Source organism: Salvelinus sp. IW2-2015, linkage group LG11, assembly GCF_002910315.2.
Source record: "Salvelinus sp. IW2-2015 linkage group LG11, ASM291031v2, whole genome shotgun sequence".
NCBI classification, from domain to species: domain Eukaryota; kingdom Metazoa; phylum Chordata; class Actinopteri; order Salmoniformes; family Salmonidae; genus Salvelinus; species Salvelinus sp. IW2-2015.
Window position 1 is genome coordinate 40,608,553 of NC_036851.1, and position 20,842 is coordinate 40,629,394.

At 45.4% G+C, this 20,842-nt stretch overlaps 1 protein-coding gene across 1 annotated transcript in view; it reads right to left on the minus strand.

Moving 5' to 3' along the window:
- Nucleotides 1–15,584: 15,584 nt before the first annotated feature.
- Nucleotides 15,585–20,842, minus strand: part of LOC111970725 (voltage-dependent L-type calcium channel subunit alpha-1D-like) — a 16,295-nt gene continuing 11,037 nt past the window's right edge. Inside the window, exons 4-6 of the mRNA XM_070445835.1 lie at nucleotides 17,563–17,664; nucleotides 17,271–17,422; nucleotides 15,585–15,678 (exon numbers count right to left, since the gene is read on the minus strand). Coding sequence (XP_070301936.1) covers nucleotides 15,585–15,678; nucleotides 17,271–17,422; nucleotides 17,563–17,664 — 348 coding nt within the window. The remainder of the gene's footprint in view (nucleotides 15,679–17,270; nucleotides 17,423–17,562; nucleotides 17,665–20,842) is intronic.

The following is a 20,842-nucleotide window of genomic DNA, read 5'->3' on the forward strand; positions in this document are numbered from 1 at the left end:
CTGAAAAGTTGCATAATCGCGGGGACTATTCGATCTCGCGCAGTCCCCACAGGATGTTTTTGTTGCTGGTCGAGGGCAGCAGGTCTGGAGTGACCAAGCTATATCTGTCTAGTCTACATTTTTGAAAGGGCATGCTATTTAAGATGTGAGGAAATTTATTTTAAAGAACAACCAGGCATCCTCGACTGACGGGATGAGGTCAATACCTTCCAGGATACCCGGGCCAGGTCGATTAGAAAGGCCTGCTCGCAGAAGTGTTTTAGAGGGTGTTTGACAGTGATGAGGGGTGGTCGTTTGACCGCGGACCCATAGTGGATGCAGGCAATGAGGTAGTGATCACTGAGATCTGATTGAACAGCAGAGGTGACGAAGTAACTGAAGTAACCAGCGGAGCTTCGTGGGAGAGCTGGGCAAATCAGTCAATCAGTCCGCGCAACTGAAAGATTTCAATTCTGTCAATGAGAGGATTGTATGAAATATTCTGCTTACGTTTTCAGGGCATCTCGTCTCGTCTCGTTATCGTCATAGTTTTAGTCAGGAAAAATCTTGAAAAGTATTCATCATAGTTATTGTTGATGAAATTAACACTGTATTTGTTAATGGATTCACCTCTAGAAAAAGCTTTTTTCAGTCATTATTCTGCAGTCAGTAGCTATATTTACATTAAAGGGATACTTTGGATTTTGGCTGTTACCATAGACTTCCAGTCATTGCGCTAAACTAGTTAGCAATTGTGCTAATGCTAGTTAGCAACCTCCTTCAAACTGCATGCAGAGACATAAAAATGTATCACCAATGTATCGAATCTACTGTGCGACAGAGTTATTACATACTAGGAGGACCTTTCCATGTGGACATAAAAGAATCATAACAAAAGAACGCCAATTAGAACCTGTCATGTCTCAACAATTTTTTTATTCCACAAAGATCGCTTTGTATATCCTGATGAATCCTATGCCGAGATATTTTTTCCTGTGCGTACAAGTATGTGGTGGCACATTTGACTCTTGAGTCTCACTATTTAGGATTTCCACAATTAGAACAGCATGAGTGCTATCGTGTGATGATATCAATACAACACACACCTAATCCGACTTCTAACTTGTGTTACCGCTCCCACACCCTATGCCAGTTTGCTTCGTCGTTGTCTGTAGTAGCAGACTTAGTGCGCGTCCGTTGTTGTTTGTTTGTGTGGGAGGACGTGCAATTGAATCTAGGGCCATGTTCTTTTTTATGACTACAGCTCAAAGATTCATTCACAAGTCGCGAGGCTGATATACTCCCTTTATCCTACACATGGATTCAGTCTACCAAATTCTGCCAAGAGTATTCAGACCAACAAAACATCGTGCTGTGAGCACAAGTGTACAAACTATCACATATTCATACAGCAATGAATAGCCCTTTGAGTCTACCTCACACAGCAGAAATCAGACGCTGATCACTATCTTTGTGGATTTTAGCCAATGAAGCTCCGATATCACTCATACTTTCACAATGTCCTCGTGAGCAGTTCGAGAGTATTATAGGAAATTGCTTGTGCGATCCATTATATGAGTCTATGCGCATGCATTAGCCAGCGCAAGATTGTCGTAAGCGTAAGGGTTGCTCATGACAGCGCTAGCATTTAACTCACAAGGATTCTTGTAGCTAAGCTTATGAAGCAGCCTAAGAGAAGAGTCTCCCCAATAGACTGGTAATACCTCTTATAAGTAAACTAAGACCAAATATTACCAGCAAATGATATCTCCCGATCTTTGCAATGGTAATAAAATGAACTGGAATAAACATGAGAACTGCACTAGAGATTAATTATCATGGACTGAAAGAAAAAGGCTTGAATTCCTATGAATTCCAATATAACCGAGAGTGGTATATGTAATTCATCATCACATAACGTAACTCAATATGATACACCAATGATCTTTGGTTCATAGATATTTTTCCATCTGATAGACAAACATATGAACTAGCATAAACGAGTGAGCGAAATAGCGAAAGATGCCCTATGAATAACAAAACGTTGAATCTAGTAATATCTACAATACAAATCTCTTGCTCTCATGAGCAGAATTGCCAGAATCAAACTTCTTAGACTCGGAGACTGATTTTGAACAGAGCTGCATTTAGCCACAGCCTCGGCCCTCTCTATCGAAAACGCGTCAACCAGCTCTGGAAGTACTTCAGTTAAATATCAGTCACCTCTGCTGTTTTCAATCAGGTGGATCTCACGGATGATCACACTACGGCTCTGCCTGCATCCACGTCCCATGAGGTTGTGCCGGAGCTTGAGGTCGGCTTTACAAGCCCACGGCACCCAACATCACGGATGCACTGCTGCCAAACACCGACTCTAAAACACTAATCCCTGCGACGCAGGCGCTTTCTGAAGCACCTGGCAGCGTCAGACCAAGGAAAGGTATCCGGCCGTAGACCTGAGTACATTACCTTCATCCCCCAGCAATCGAGTCCGAGGATCGCCGTGGCTCCTGTGTCGTTTAAGCAAAACGATCCAACCCCATCAACTGTAACCGCTTCACCAAATCATCCAAATAAGCGATGACACCCGCTTCTCAAACGGCCCAGATGACGGACCTGCTAGAACCACTAAGCAACAGAGTATAGCGCTTGACGGAACATCTCCAGGAACTGTACCCTGCCCGTGCGGACAAGCAAACAAAAGCCACAGTTCGCGTGTGGGCGGGCAGGAAATACATAGCGCGGCGCAGAGCCAGTCGAAATAAAGACGACGAAGAATAAATTTAGCACGTACATGTTAATCAGGAATAAACGCTTAGTGACAACCCACACTAGGCAGCCAGGTCCAAGAGCAGCAAAAGATCCAACCGGAACTGCGCACAGAGCGAACTAGCTCAATTAATGTCAACCCACCGCGACATGCAAACTTTCTAGGCAATTTTACGAAACCCATATACAAGCAGTTCAGCGTCGTTTAAGGAACTCAACACAAAGAGAAATTAAAGTCTAGCGTTTTCCCAACACAACTGTCTAGAGAAAATTCGAGTTGAGCGAATAACACATGAGCTCAAGCAACTCCCTCCCACCATTCCAAGGGCTGTCCCACGTGCCACCTAAAAAGGATAGGTATAACTAGCGGTAGAAAAGATGCGGACAACGCACCGACTACCACAACCAGCCAGCCCACCGGAGTACATCCGGAGAAGGATTCCTAGAATAAAGCAACTTACTTTACGTCGAACTCACCATAAGATCCCACATGACGTATTAATTCGCATCCTGGACGAATTGTCCCCACATCGCAAAACCCCGATGCCTGAGCGGCTCGCGACCAATGCCTGTTGCGCGCAGCTGGCGCGGCAACCCCCTCCAGCTACTGAATCGCACCAACACACCACCCGGTCTCCACCCCAGTTTTGCGTCCTTCACACAGAACTCGTCACACCCACGACTCAGCAAGACTAATCCTTCGTCTCGCGAAAAACCTCGCACCCCTATGTTCGTCCTCAACACCCAAACCTAGACCCCCTAACAAAATCGGCTGAACGGATGCCGTTGTACATTATAAGAACATATGTGCAAAACCTACACCCGCTAGCACAAATCCCAGTGAGATCCCCCAGACTAAGTTAGCAAAACGATTGTCAGATCAGAAGCCGAACATTCCCAAAAACGCCAAGAAACCGTGCCCAACCCAGATCAGCAGCCCAGTGTACAGCTTAGATAGAAAACTATACACCAAAAGCGCAAACACAACACTGCGTTATTTTTGAAATCTCAGGGCAGCGATTCGGCTACAGGTGAGACACGAAGCGAGAAACAGCAGTGCAAAACCACTGCTTTGTAATAACACAAGACAGGGTGGCAAAGCGGTGGACTCCCCGCCGCTCCGCAAAACATGGACCGAAGGGCAATAACAAAAACACAAGACTAAAAGCTAGGCCAGTGTAACTAATAGAGTACAAAGTAGTCCCTCCGCCAGGGCAACAACAAGCTTAAGTAGCGCAATCTCAAGACTATGAAGCTCATGCAAACACAAGAAGTAGAGTAAGGTTCGTCAGATTCCAGACAGCTGGCATGACACAATTGCTATACAGTCAATCGACGGATATCAATGATAAGCGAAGAGTAACCAAGCACCCGCTACCTCACGCGCGGAATCTCAAGCAGAAGTAACTTTGCGACAACAAGACCCAGACTGAGACACAACCCGTCGTGCTTTGGAGCCACGGACGCTTTTCTTGCATGCCCGAACACAAAGTACCAAAATAACTTTTTGTCCACTGTGAGCATCGCTTCTTGCGACGGCGTATCAATAACCCATAAACCTGCCGAGCCTACTACCCTTGCACCTCGGCGCTAACCACAAAACTTATTAGTAAAAGGGCCTCATTTCCTTATATCACACGTGGCTTAGCCGCTCGGTGCAATAAAGAAGCAACATGCTTATAGGCAACACGAGACTGGTGTCTTACTCTCTCGCTAGATTGTCTTGCAACCAGACATACTCAGGACTTCGAAGTGACGTGTCTGGTTATACGTCCCAGCATCTATTCTCAACCCCACAATATGCCCTTTCAATCCAGACAGTCTGGCGTCCTCTCCACCGTCTGATCCTGTCATTCCCGACAGATACAGACGATAAGGTAACTGAGCCTACACCCATATGACTGCCTGTTCCCAAGCATAACCGCCTCCGATTAGCACTCACTTCCGGTGCATTACAATAGACGAGTGACGTTTGAGCGTTACGAGATAACCCAGGGAACCATCTCAACCCTCAGCCCCTAAGCACCCTGCAACATCTCGCCGTCATCATTGAAGAAGCTCGCAGCATCAAGAATCGTTAGGTCACATAAGCGACCGACCCCAATTATCAAGGCTCCACACAGCACCAACGCCACATCTCTTCAGGCAACACCCACTCCAAAATCTCTGAGCACCTTAGCCGAACACCTCGAAAACCAAATAATAAAGCCCACCATCAGACAACGCAACTGGACGACAGAAAGGCCAACCAACGTAGCAACTAATGCACTTACCCTAATCTCCAATGATGAATATCAAGACGTGTTCATCGACTCCCAGATACAGCATCGAACACACCATAGTACCTCTTAAAGTCACAAAACGTCGTCATCAAGCTCCCGTGCAAAAAGCAGACCTTCCCCGTTCTGCTGCACCCAGCCCTGTCAGTCATACAAACTGCGAATTGGTACTGGAATCAATATACCCTGCAGGAGCCAACGCCCCCACGTGGGCCTGGAGAAGGAGTAAGTGCCAGAGCACGAAATCTACCACCCGCTGATCGCTCTGCGGACAGCGCCCCTGGCACACCAAAGGGTGCAGTTCTGAGCCCAACTCCTAGTACTACACCTGTTAACAAACCCACGACTAAAACGGTGGCCCATTGCACGACCTCCAACAATCAAATAATCAAGTTGCGGACGGACACTACAGGTGTAGGCTGATTACCGAACAACGACGAGACGGCCGACAGGGAGGAGGCTGACGGCCTCGGATGTGTGGTGGTCAGGAAAATAACCTCCCACCACTCAACGTCAACAAAACCAAGGAATGATTGTGGACTACAGAAACAGCAGAGGGAGCAGCCCCCCTATCCACATCAACGGGGACATAGTGCGAGAGGTAGTAAGTCGTTAAGTTCCTCGGCTGTACACATCACGGACAAACGTGAATTGGTCCACCCACACAGACAGCGTTGTGAAGAAGGCGCAGCAGCGCCTCTTCAACCTCAGGAGGCTGAAAGAAAGTTCGGCTTGTCACCAAAAGCGCAACTCACAAACTTCTACAGATGCACAATCGAGAGCATCCTTTCGGCTGTATCACCGCCTGGACGGCACGTGCTTCGCCCACAAACCGTAAGGCTCTCGAGCGTAGTGAGCGTCTGCACAACGCATCCGACGGGGGCAAATACCATGCCCTCCAGGACACCTTACAACCACCCGATGGTCACAGAAGGCCATAAAGATCATCAAGGACAACAACCACCGAGCGGACTGCCTGTTCACCCGCTATCATCCAGAAGGCGAGCCTCAAGTACAAGCGCATCAAAGCAGGGACGAGCAGACTGAAAAACAGCTTCTATCTCAAAGCGCCATCAGACTGTTAAACACACCACTAACATTAGTGGCCGCTGCCCAACATGTACTGACTCAACTCCAGCCACTTTTAATAATGGGAAATTGCATGGAAAATGTATGGTACCAAAATGTATCCCACTACCACTTTAAACAATGCCACTTAATATAATGTTTACATACCCACATTACTCATCTCATATGTATATACTGTACCTCTATATCATCTACTGCATCTTGCGCATCTTATGTAATACATGTATCACAGCCAACTTTGAACTATGCTACTTTATGTTTATATACCCTACATTACTCATCTCATATGTAATATACTGTACTTGCTATTACCATCTACTGCATCTTGCCTATGCCGTGCTGTAGTACCATCACTCATTCATATATCTTTATGTACATATTCTTTATCCCTTTACACTTGTGTGTATAAGGTAGTAGTTGTGGAATTGTTAGGTTAGATTACTCGTTGGTTATTACTGCATTGTCGGAACTAGAAGCACAAGCATTTCGCTACACTCGCATTAACATCTGCTAACCATGTGTATGTGACAAATAAAATTTGATTTGATTTGATCAGCTGGGCTAGACAATCTGGACCCTCTCTTTCTAAAATGCTCCGCCGCAATTGTTGCAACCCCTATTACCAGTCTGTTCAACCTCTCTTTCATATCGTCCGAGATCCCTAAAGATTGGAAAGATGCCGCAGTCATCCCCCTCTTCAAAGGGGGTGACACTCTAGACCCAAACTGTTACAGACCTATATCCATCCTGCCCTACCTTTCAAAAGTCTTTGAAAGCCAAGTTAACAAACAGATCACTGACCATTTTGAATCCCACCGTACCTTCTCCGCTGTGCAATCCGGTTTCCGAGCTGGTCACGGGTGCACCTTAGCCACGCTCAAGGTACTAAACGATATCATAACTGCCATCGATAAAAGACAGTACTGTGCAGCCGTCTTCATCGACCTGGCCATGGCTTTCGACTCTGTCAATCACCGTATTCTTATCGGCAGATTCAACAGCCTTGGTTTCTCAAATGACTGCCTCGCCTGGTTCACCAACTACTTCTCAGATAGAGTTCAGTGTGTCAAATTGGAGGGCCTGTTGTCCGGACATCTGGCAGTCTCTATGGGGGTACCACAGGGTTCAATTGTCGGGTCAACTCTTTTCTCTGTATATATCAACAATGTCGCTCTTGCTGCGGGTGATTCCCTGATCCACCTCTAAGCAGACGACACCATTCTGTATACATCTGACCCTTCTCTGGATACTGTGTTAACAAACCTCCAAACGAGCTTCAATGCCATACAACACTCATTCCGTGGCCACCTGCTCTTAAACGCTAGTAAAACTAAATGCAAGCTTTTCAACCGATGGCTGCCCTCGCCCGCCCGACTAGCATCACTACTCTGGACGGTTCTGACTTAGAATATGTGGACAACTATAAATACCACGGTGTTTGGCTAGACTGTAAACTCTCCTTCCAGACTCATATTAAACATCTCCAATCCAAAATCAAATCTAGAATCGGCTTCCTATTTCGCAACAAAACCTCCTTCACTCATACTGCCAAACATACCCTCGTAAAATGGACTATCCTACCGATCCTCAACTTCCGCGATGTCATTTACAAAATAGCCTCCAACACTCTACTCAGCAAACTGGATGCAGTCCATCACAGTGTCATCCGTTTTGTCACCAAAGCCCCATATACCANTGTCATTTACAAAATAGCCTCCAACACTCTACTCAGCAAACTGGATGCAGTCCATCACAGTGTCATCCGTTTTGTCACCAAAGCCCCATATACCATCCACCACTGCGACCTGTATGCTCTCGTTGGCTGGCCCTCGCTACATATTCGTCGCCAGACCCACTGGCTCCAGGTCATCTGTAAGTCTTTGCTAGGTAAAGCTCCGCCTTATCTCAGMTCACTGGTCACCATAACAACACCCACCCGTAGCACGCGCTCCAGCAGGTATATCTCACTGGTCATCCCCAAAGCCAACACCTCCTATGGCCGCCTTTCCTTCCAGTTCTCTGCTGCCAATGACTGGAACGAATTGCAAAAATCGCTGAAGTTGGAGACATATCTCCCTCACTAACTTTAAGCATCAGCTATCTGAGCAGCTTACCGATCGCTGCAGCTGTACACAGCCCATCTGTAAATAGCMCATCCAATCTACCTACTTCATCCCCATATTGTTTTTATTTACTTTTTTGCTCTTTTGCACATCAGTATTTCTACTTGCACATCATCATCTGCACATCAATCACTCCAGTGTTAATTTGCTAAATTGTAAATACTTCACTACTATGGCCTATTTATTGCCTTACCTCCTCACGCCATTTGCATATTTGTATATTGACTTTTTCTATTGTGTATGTTTCTATATTCCATGTGTAACTCTGTGTTGTTGTTTGTGTCGCACTGCTTGGCCAGGTCGCAGTTGTAAATGAGAACGTGTTCTCAACTGGCCTACCTGGTTAAATAAAGGTTAAATAAAAAAATAAAATCTTGTCAATCTTTTGAACTGATGCGAAGCCAGGATGCATCACGCATAACTAACCTAAACTAGAAACAATAATGTTAACTCTCTCTTCCTTTCATGTAAGCTTTTTTCGGCTTTGATCACATCAGAACCTCCGTTTTCCCGTGTGTGCTGTTATTCATTAATCTGTGTTGCCGCTCTCGCACCACAGGTTACTTTTTTCTGATGGGAAAAAAACGAACAAAGGATGAAATGCCTAAAAAGTGATTAAGACTAAAAGGTATTTTAAGACAATCTAAATCTAAAATAGCTGGCAAAATGAACAACGCCAAATACTGCAGTGCGCGAATAGATACTAGGCAAACATGCTGCTCACATGATTCAAGGACACACAGTATCATGTAGACATACTGTGCAGTGCATTGTGCTGACATTATTTCTCTCTTGCTCTCTCTCTTTCTCACACACACACACACACGCACGTGCACGCACACACACACGCACGCACGCACGCACACACACACATACACACACACACACACACAAAGGCACACCACTAAAACACATTTGCACTCGCACACACAGATGTAGTTAAGCATATAACCGACACATACACGTTGGCACATACAGTGAGTCATCTGTGGAGAGGCCTACTGGTTGAAGGACAGAGAAATGGAGGATGGGCTGGACACACTGCTCTCAAAGGGAAATGGGATGTTTCGAACAAGGGATGTGCATGCATGTGTGTGTGTGCGCGTGCACGTGTGTGTCCTGTGTGCATAAGTACAGGTTCACTTTTTGCCTCAGAGCTGCATCGCATATTATTGCATGAGCCCCAGATCACCTGAGGAAAAACCTCCTCCTGCTCCCATGGCCTGGTGCACTTTGACATGCTGTCTTTGATAAGGACATAGATCAGATAGTAGCTGCTTCTCTGGATTGTCTAATAACACATTCAGCATATTCTCACTCTCAGTCTTATACTCGTCTAGAGATCTGGGGCCGTACGTATCAAATGTCTCAGAATATGAGTGCTGATCGAGGATCAGGTCTTCCCTGCCTGTGTAACCTTTTTCACTGTGATCTTAAAAGGCAAATCTGATCATAAATTAGCAAACTTACTCTGAGATGCTTGATATATCTGGGCCCCTGAGCATGTTGATGGTATTTCCATGAGAGCTTGATGTTAGTGATTTTCACCATAACTAGAAAACATGATTAGTCATACTAGTTAGATTACCTGATTCATTCATTCATGTGTTCAGTAATTCATCATTTGACTCCTTCAACTAATCATTGCAGGAGCCTAACTTACATGATATATGATATAGATACATGAATTCCCATTAACATTCTATAGGGATAAATAGGCCCAGTGTGTCCTTCTAGACAAGACAGTCTGGATGGGCATGCATTGTCTATCAATGCCCTGCTTTACCACCCACACATAAACACACACACGCATGTGCACGCACATTAGGGATAACGAGAAGGGGGTGTCGTAGCGTGAGCCACAAATGAGCAGTTAGTTAAGTGACTAAACACACACTTCTGCCATCATCTCCACTGGAGTCCAGAGACACTGCTGCCACGCCAGCTACAGTTACAGCCACAGCCAACCTCCACTGTCACAGACACATGGACAAACACACACACACATACACACACAACCTCGGTCACATACTCCTCTGACACGACACACGCCATGTGAAAACCAAAATACCACAAAAGGCTAACAGACAGTAAACAGTACATGTAATCAACAGAATGCCCATATAAACAACAAGGCAAAAATGTGGGATCACAGGATGTGTTTCTGCTCTAGCAGTCTGCCTGATCGATGTTACTGTACTGGACCATCTGTGCTGTGGTCCCCCTAATCTGTACTTCACCTATGGTCATTTCAGTCTCCATTGGATCATCTAGTACGGGCTGTTCAATTCCGGTACTGAAAGGCTGAAACACTTCTGGTTTTTGTTTCTACCTGGTAGTTTGTTGCACTCACCTGATGTCCCAGGTCTGAATCAGTCCCTTATTAGAAGGAGAGGATGAAATCAGAAGTGTTTGGGCCCTCCAGGACCGACATTGAACAGCCCTGATTTAGTATATCTTCGGTAACTTCAGACTATTGGTTTATCTGCAGTCATTTCAGACTACTGGTATATCTGCGGTCATTTCAGACTATTGGTTAATCTGCGGTCATTTCAGAGTATTGTTATATCTGCGGTCATTTCAGACTATTGGTATATCTGCAGTCATTTCAGACTATTGGTATATCTGCAGTCATATCAAACTATTGGTATATCTGCGGTCATTTCAGATGATTGCGTATATCTGCAGCATTTCGACTATTGTATTGAGTATCAACTATTGGTATATCTGCGGTCATTCAGAATATGGTTATCTGCAGTCATTTCAGACTATGGTATAATCTGCGGTCATTTCAGACTATTGGTAATCTGCGGTCATTTCAGACATGGTATATCTGCGGTCATTTCAGACTATTGGTATATCTGCAGTTCATTTTCAGACTATTGGTATATCTGCGGTCATTTCAGACTATGGTAATCTGCGTCATTCAACTATTGGACTGCGGTCATTTCAGACTATTGGTATATCTGCGGTCATTCAGACTATTGGTTTATCTGCAGTCATTTCAGACTATTGGTATATCTGCGGTCATTCAGACTATTGTTATCTGCGGTCATTTCAGACTATTGGTATATCTGCGGTCATTCAGACTATTGGTATATCTGCGGTAATTTCAGACTATTGGTTTATCTGCGGTCATTTCAGACTATTGTATTCTGCGGTCATTTCAGACTATTGTATTAGCTCGCGGTCATTTCAGACTATTGGTTTATATCTGCCGGTCATTTCAGACTATTGGTATATCTGCGGTCATTTCAGACTATTGGTATATCTGCGGTCATTTCAGACTATTGGTATATCTGCAGTCATTTGAGACTATATTCGTTCACCTTATGTACCGTCATTTCATTCTCTGCTAGTTTCTCTGCGGTCAATTTAGTCTCCACAAGTCAGTGTCATTTTGTCCCCGGTGGGTGAGGTGAATTAAAGTGAATAGTATTGTCCAACAACAGTGATACAGACACACACACTAACATGATAGCAGCCAGAATGCGCCATGTGCATGTTGCCCTATGAAGGTTGAAACGTATGAATCATATACACAGTGAAAAGGTCATTGTTCCAGGGTGCTTTCTGCTCAGCTATCTTCAGCAGGAGGAGCTGCCTGCCGGGAGCACTGAGTCTTACAGAGAGCAGTCACAAATGACCTTAAAACAGGAAGGATGGGGCAGACAGACCCCATGTCTCCCTGGCTGTTTCCCAGACAGGTGGAGACAGGCGTGTGCAGAGAAGAGACAACACTCTCTCTCAGACAGGTGTGCGTGTGTGACTGTTCTTCAATAAGGTGTCTGTTAGAGCATTTCAGGGTGATCATTTCAGAGCACTCATTCCAAACKTTTTGACAAGGAAGTTGTCAGGAACAAGCAACGTGTTCAACGTATATATTTGATACACATTGACATACATTGTGCATGTACATTTATACAGTAAATATTACTAAAACACTTTCTAATCTGGGACTTGAACTCACAACCTCTTGGTTCATAGCATTCTGACCTTCCTGCTACATACACCACCATGTCTGTGTCAATTATCATTTCATCTGACTATTCTCACATCATTGATTTGATTTACTTATTTAAGCAATTGTAGTTTTTTTTGTATAGTTGTCTAATGTTGGTGGGTCATATTACTCTGTTTTAATGGTACTCCTGAATCACTATGATCAATAAAATTGTTTTTCTTGAGTGTACTTTTAACAAAGCTGAGATTTACATTGAAGTGAAAAGTGTAGCAATACAGGTGAAATCAGTTATTGACACACATGGTGGCGTAGCAGGAAAATTGGAATGCTGTCAACCAAGAGGTTGTAAGTTCAACTCCCAAGTGAGGAGATGTTGAATAATAACTGCTGTATAAATGAACATTCACAATGTAATCATGTACATCAAAATATTTACATTGAAAACATTCTATGTTAAAAGTAACTAATTCCACGGTATTTTTTTAGGTAAGATGCCCAAAATATAGAGTTGAACAAACATATGAGACAATTTGCGAAATAACATTAAGTTAACACTTTAAGTTAAAGTTGAACAATTTTTGCTTATGTTTTCTCATGTTGGAACTAACTAAAAAGGGCAAGTTCAGGTAACACTTTGACCGAGTAAACAAAAAAAAGTCTGTAGAACCAGTTACCTAATAATATGAAATTGAAACAACTAGATTTTTTTACAGTGTATTAGAGCAGGAGGTCAAGTTGGTCAACCATGGTGGACCATGACGAATCGTGCTTTTGGAAATGCCCTTTGTGTGTGTGTGTGTGTGTGTGTGTGTGTGTGTGTGTGTGTGTGTGTGTGTGTGGTGTGTGTGTGTGTGTGTGTGTGTGTGTGTGTGTGTGTGTGTAAATTTAGCCCTATTATGGACCCCCTTCTGCCTCCTGGTGGTTGTGGAACTCCAGTCCTCCAGCCTTGTCTTACTGCCTGAGGAGGAAATGGATTTCTATTTATAATGAGCTGCTTGCTGCTGCAGTAAACCAAGCTTTACTAACGATGCTGGCAAGCTGGGAGGCCCACTCTCCAAACCAGGGCAACATGATTCTGCAGCACACTGCACTGGGTCCTGTTCATTACTGGGTCGTGTTCATTACTACACACAAAACATTTTGCAACGGCAAGTGAAAACAAGCGTTTCTTATTGGGCAAATTCAGGTAGGTCCCTCCACAATTCCTTCCATTTGGTTCCTAGTGAATATGACTCTGTTCTAAACACACATCTCATCCATCCACAGAAGCTAGTCTATGGCCGAGTCTGAAATGGCACCCTATTCCCTGTATAGCAGTGCACTACTTTCAGCCAGAGCCCAAAAGTAGTGCACTATATAGGGAATAGTATGCCATTTATGTGTGATTAGATAGTGATAGTCTCAGGCAGAATGCTTTATACTCACAGCTGCACCTCCCTGAGTCGTTGTTTCAAAACATATCAGTAAGGAGCTCACCGTTGGTTTCTCCCACAGAGCTTTAGTCTATGTTCCTCCTCTCTGAGTTTAAAAGATGTCAGCTTGCTGAGCTCAAAGTAAGCTACTGATTTTAACGGTACAGTGAGACCTCTCCCCCAACCCCTCTCCCTGTGTTAGGGAGACATCCGTAGAACTCACCTCACAGTTTGTCTGTTTCGATGCTATTTGCAGCGTGTCTCTCTGTCTGTATGTCTCTCTGTGCTACTGTATATGTTGCGACTGGAGCTGTAACCCAGTTACACTGAGTCTGTCTCTGAATCTAATCTGCATGGCATTAGCGCCTCGTGATAGGAAGATTGGATCCAGGGGACTCGCCTGGTTGGCCCTCTCTGACAGCTAGGCCATCCACCCTGACCCTGTGCCATCCCCTTGCCATCATGGCTCTCCCAACATCAGCCGGCCAGCCCACATATGGGCCTGCATTGGGCCCTGCAGTGTGTGTGTGTGTGTGTGTGTGTGTGTGTGTGTGTGTGTGTGTGTGTGTGTGTTGTGTTGTGTATCGTATTGAAGTGTTTAGATGTGTTGATGTTAGTGTGTGCTGTGGCCAAAGAAGTGTGTGTGTGTGTGAGTGTGGATGTGTGTGGCTGTGGTGTGGTGTAGCAGTGGGTAGTGTGTGTTAAAGTTTCCTGTGAGGTGCATAGAGTCAGTGACAAAAATGGAATAGAAGAAGTTAATAGGGGCTCCATGAGTGCACAGCGTTCTAAGACACTACATCTCAGTGCTAGAGGCATCACTCAGATACCCTGGTTTGAATCCAGGCTGTATCACAMCMGGCCGTGATTGGGAGTCCCATAGGGCGGCGCACAATTGGCCCAGAGTCATCCAGGTTTGGCCGGTGTAGGCCGTCATTGTAAATAAGGATTTGTTCTTAACTGACTTGCCTAGTTAAATAAAGGTTACACGTAGGAGGATAGGTTATTGGCCATTTGGTTTACAACCTCGCATGGAGGGATTTTCCCAGCCCGCATGGATCATTTCGTTCTTAATAAGCTTAAACTTGTCATTAGATTTTGATATTGTTGGTTCTCTCTCATTATTAGTCCCCTGCTACCTTACGTTTTTAGGCTTTGATCACTCTTTTGTTGATGAGAATTTTCCCACAATGCAGAATATTTCAAACTTGTAATGTATTAAAGGTTTAAAAAGGCTTCTAAAGTTGGTAATTTCCACTTAAAAAATGTCAGACATGATTTGCCCTAACGAAAATGTATAAACTCCTACAAAAAATGGCTACATCATAATTCACATTTCCTATTGCTGCAGGATTATTTTTCTGCAATAGCAAACAGGCTAAAATTAAGATCCTACATCTGTATAGCCCAAAGTCATTTTCATAGAATACCGAATGGAGAGAAAAGGGAATATATGAGAATATACGTTTTTATAAACAGCTAGACACAAGATAGTTATGGAGTGTCCGTTATTTAAAAAACAAAATGCATAGGTTTAATCTATAGCATCCAACAGAGAGATAGAAACTATATTTTCTGACTGGACATTTGCGCTGCTTTGGTAGAATTCTCCACTCTGTCTGGCCTACATTCCTCTATTGCGTTCTGTATATGAGATATTTATTAAAATAGGATTTAGCAAATAGGAATAGGCAAATTACTTGGAAGGTCAATTGTGTGCTGCCCTGCTGTACGCTGCGAGACTCGTTATTTACTGCGCACCGCCAGTCAAATTCAAATAGATTAAACCATCGTCTGTCAYATCCCGATATGGTCACCATCGACGATGGCTCTGATTCAGATTCAGATCAACTTTATTTTCCCCGAAGGGGGAAATTCATTTGGCTGTCAAAAGAAAATACCAGGGCTCTGGACAATTTTAACTCGAGCTCTGGTAAAAAAAGTTGTGCATATGCAGGGAACTGGGTGCCTTTTAAGATGCAGACAGTCTGGAGTTTCTTGTGGCGCCCGAGCTGAGGCGGTGGTGGGAGATTCCCTGGTACTCTGAGTCCAATATGTGATATACACTGCTCAAAGAAATAAAGGGAACACTTAAACAACACAATGTAACTCCAGGTCAATCACACTTCTGTGAAATCAAACTGTCCACTTAGAAAGCAACACTGATTGACAATAAATTTCACATGCTGTTGTGCAAATGGAATAGACAAAAGGTGGAAATTATAGGCAATTAGCAAGACACCCCCAATAAAGGAGTGATTCTGCAGTGGAGGAGGCCGTGGAGGAGGCCGTAGGGGGCAACAACCCAGCAGCAGGCCGCTAACCTCCGCCTATGGCAGGAGGAGCACTGCCAGGCCCTGCAAAATGACCTCCAGCAGGCCACAAAATGTGCATGTGTTTGCTCAAACGGTCAGAAACAGACTCCATGAGGGTGGTATGAGGGCCCGACGTCCACAGGTGGGGTTGTGCTTACAGCCCAACAACGTGAGGACGTTTGGCATTTGCCAGAGAACACCAAGATTGCAAATTCGCCACTCGCCCTGTGCTCTTTCACAGATGAAAGCAGGTTCACACTAAACACATGAGCACATGTGACAGACGTGACAGAGTCTGGAGACGCGTGGAGAACGTTCTGCTGCCTGCACATCCTCCAGCATGACCGGTTTGGCGTGGTCAGTCATGGTGTGGGGTGCATTTCTTTGTGGGCCGCACAAGCCCCTCCATGTGCTCGCCAGAGGTAGCCTGACTGCCATTAGGTACGAGATGAGATCTCAGAGCCCTTGTGAACCATATGCTGACACATGCACATTTGTGGCCTGCTGGAGGTTCATTTTGCAGGGCTCTGCAGTGCTCCTCCTGCTCAAAGGCGGAGGTACGGTCCTGGCTGCGGTTGTTGCCCTCCTACGGCCTCCTCCTGTTATGCTGATGAATGAGGGCCAAAAGCGACGTAATAGCAACAGAGTCTTTATTCCAGTATCAAACAAACAATGATCTTCTGGATATATCAAAGGTAAATCCAAAACAGGAAACTAAATCCTCTCGTCAGTAGAGAGGAACGACTGGAGACGCGACCACAGACTGCAGGTCGCTTCAGGAAGCACAGGCCGTAGCTGACATAGACACCTGCTCACACGCAGCATCTGAAAAGGCAAAAACACGACAGGGCGGAACAAGGACACAGGACAGCAAACATCAAACAAGAATCCGACAAGGACAGAAGCGGAAAACAGAGGGAGAAATAGGGACTCTAATCAGAGGGCAAAATAGGGGACAGGTGTGAAAGAGTAAATGAGGTCGTTAGGAAATGAGAAACAGCTGGGAGCAGGAACGGAACGATAGAGAGAGAGAGCGGGAGAGGAGGAGAGGGAGGAGGAGAGAGAGAGAGAGAAAGAGGGAAAGAACCTAATAAGACCAGCAGAGGAAGCACAGGACAAGACATGATGATCAAAAGCAAAACATGACGACCCCCCCACTTCACGAGCGCCTCCTGGCGCACTCGAGGAGGAACCCTGGGCAACGAAGGAAATCATCAATCAACGAACGGTCCAGCACGTCCCGAGATGGAACCCAACTCCTCTCCTTCAGGACCGTAACCCTCCCAATCCACTAAAGTACTTGGTACCACGTCCCCGAGAAGCATGTCCATGATCTTCCGTACCTTGTGAAATAGGAGCGCCCTCGACAAGGACGGGTGGGGGAGGAAGACGAACGGGGCGCGAAGAAAAGGGCTTGACACAAGAACATGGAAGACAAGGGTGGACGCGACGAAGATGTCCGGAAGAAGCAGTCGCACAGCGACAGATTGACGACCTGAGAGACACGAACGGACCAATGAACCGGGAAGTCAACTTGCGAGAAGCTGTCGTAAGGGGAAGGTTACGAGTGGAAAGCCACACCTCTGACCGCGACAATACTAGGACTCTTAATCCACGTTTATTGGCGGCTCTCACAGTTTTATCTGCGCCTTGAACGGCAATCAGACCTGACCCTCCTCCAGGTGTGCGCTCACAACTTGGACAAAAGCCTAGCGGAGGGACGCTGGACTCGGCGAGCTGGGGACGAGAACAGAGAGGCTGGTACCCAAGACTACTCTGAAACGAGAGTAGCCCGGTAGCAGAACGAAGGAAAGCGAGTTGTGAGCGTACTCAGCCAGGAGCTGTTCTGCCCAAGACCAGTTTCGAAACGAAAGGCTGCGTAATTATGCGACCAATCCGACTGATTGGCCCCTTTCTGCTTGACCGTTAGACTGGGATGAAACCCGGAAGAGAGACTGACGGAAGCACCAATCAAAACGACAGAACTCCCTCCAAAACTGTGACGTGAATTGCGGACCTCTGTCTGAAACGGCGTTCTAACGGGAGGCCATGAATTCTGAACACATCTCAATGATGATTTGTGCCGTTCTCCTTAGCGGAAGGAAGCTTAGCGGGGGAATGAATGTGCCGCCTTAGAGAACATATCGATAACCGTAAGAATCACAGTCTTCCCGCAGACGAGGCAGACGGTCAATAAGTCTAAGGCGATGTGAGACCATGGTCGAGAAGAATGGAAGCGGTCTGAGACGACCGGCGGAGAGAGTTACCTGACTTAGTCTGCGCGCAGTCCGAACAAGCAGCCACGAAAACGGGCGTGTCCCGCTCCTGAGTTAGGCACCGAAACCGCTGGCGAATAGAAGCAAGCGTACCCCGAACGCCGGGTGGCCAGCTAACTGGCAGAGTGACCAGCTGAAGAACAGCCAGACGAGTAGAGACAGGAACGAACAGAGGTTACTAGGACAAGCGCGCGGCACGCAGTGTGAGTGGAGTGCTTGCTTTACTGTTCTCTCAATTCCCCAGACAGTCAACCCGACAACACGCCCTTCAGGGAGAATCCCCTCGGGGGTCGGTAAGAAGCCACAGAAGAACTAAAGAGACGCGGATAAGGCATCAGGCTTGGTGTTCTTTATTTCCCGGACGATAGGAAACACAACTCGAAACGAGCGGAAAAACAACGCCAACGAGCTTGACGGTCATTAAGTCGTTGCAGAAACGGATGTACTCAAGGTTCTTAGCGTCAGCCAAACGACAAAAGGGACGTCGGCCCCACAAACCACTGTCGCCATTCGCCTATGGCTAAGCGGATGCGAGCAGTTCGCGGGTGACCCACATCATAGTGCGTTCGCGGGATGCACAGGCGATAGAAAAGTAAGCGCCAGGAGACCTTATCTGTCAGAATGAACGCTGAGACAGGAATGCCCCACGCCCACCCTGATAGCGTCAACCTCGACAATGAGTTGTGTTATACGTCAGAGTATATCAAGGATAGGGGCGATGTAAAACGCTTTTTGAGCGAGATCAAAAGCTCCCTGGCGGAACCGGACCACTTAATAAAGCAAGTCTTGACAGAAGTCAGAGCTGCGAGAGTGGGCAGCCACTTGACCGAAATTACGAATGAAACGCCGATATAGAAATTAGCGAAAACGAGGAAAGCGCTGCACTCGACACGTTGACTTAGGAACGGGGCCAATCGCTGACAGCCTGGACCTTTGCGGGATCATCTGAATGCCTTTCAGCGAATAACAGAACACAGAAATGTTGACAGAGGCAGACATGAAAGGCGCACTCTCATCCTTCACGTAGAGACAATTCTCTAAAAGGCGCTGGAGTTACACGTGCGAACGGCTGAACATGAATCTCGAAGTGACGGTTGAAAAATCAGAATATCGTCAAGGTAAACGAAACAAAAATGTTCAGCATGTCTCTCAGTAACATCAGTAACTAATGCCTGAAAGACAGCCTGAGCCTGACATTTTTTACGAAGCCACGAAAAACCAGGGAAGGTTTAACAAAAATATAGCATAGCCGTCGATGAATACCAGATTTAGACCCCGATTAACTGCCAGGGACATCTGGCATGCCTGATGAACACGAGTGAGGATATACAAGAAAGAATTGCAGCCGTGTAGGAAACGTGAGTTGATTATAGTGATAAAAAAACGACTGATACCCTTTCGCACTTCGTCCCGCCTCTCTGAATGCGTACGAGTGTGGGATAAGGGTGTCAAGACAAGATATAAAAACGGGACCGAAGGAGGTTTTCGCAGACATAGTGTATGTAAAATGTATGACACTGATCTGCAACTTCTCTTTAAGATCTCTCCTGCATTACCGAACAAGGATCAATACAGAAGAAAGACACTGAACGACAATAAAAAGGGGAAAGCGACAGCGGAAGGGTTTACAAAGAAAATTAAACTGCATTTCTTTACTAAGACTCTGGTTATGTTAGACCACTCTCAGCTCTCTTCTGGAGATAAAAATTCCAGGAACTTTTGTCGCCTGAAAACGCAAGCAGAAGAGTTGACTGTTCAAGGGTTAGGATTCTAATATAGAAAAAAAAAACATGGTTTCTTGTAAAAAATGTTGGAAAAAGGGTTCCAAAACGGGCAGTGTTTGTGGAAAAATTTTTGGAATTTTAAATGAATTCCTTGTACAACTTCTGGACATGTTTTTTTGTACCGAAGCCAGAAAAAAACAGGCGAAAGGTTTACAAAAAGAGGGCTCTAGTTAACAGATTGGGGTAGAAACCCGATTTGAATCCGACTTTTGCTTTTGAAAAAGGAGAAGGAAGTTAGGAGATTTAATAGAAAAAAACCCATTGTTTCTGTAAAAATGTTTGGGAAAGGGTCCAAAAAACGGGCAAGTTGTTTGAAAAAAAGTTGTTTTTGAATTTAATGAAATTCTGCTAAACTTTCTTTTGAACATTTTTACCGGAAAGGCCAAGGAAAAAACAGGCGGAAAAGGGTTACCAAAAAAGAGCTTCTTAGTTTACAGGTTTGGTTTAAGACCCGATTTGAAATTCCGACTTGTCTTGAAAAAAGCAGGAAGAGTTAGGGTAATATATAGGAAAAACATGTCTGTAAAAAAGGTGGGGGGAAAAGGGTCAAAACGGCAGTGGTGGAAAGTGGAATAAAGCGTGCAACGCTGACATGGGCGGGGAACAGGGAATAAACCGATCCTTACCAGGGCGATTAAAGCTGGTACACATAAAAAAAGAAAAGAACATCAGTAACCCAGGGCTACTCGGCGGGAACCCGCAAGAAGTTGTAGGAAATCGGAAGGGGGAAACTGCCAGCGTGGAAACGACAAAAGAGGAATAAAGAAGTATAACCGAGCGAATCGATGAGTGAAGGAATGATCATGCTGTATGATCCATACTGGTGGAAGAAAGAGGCCTGGTAACCCAAACAAA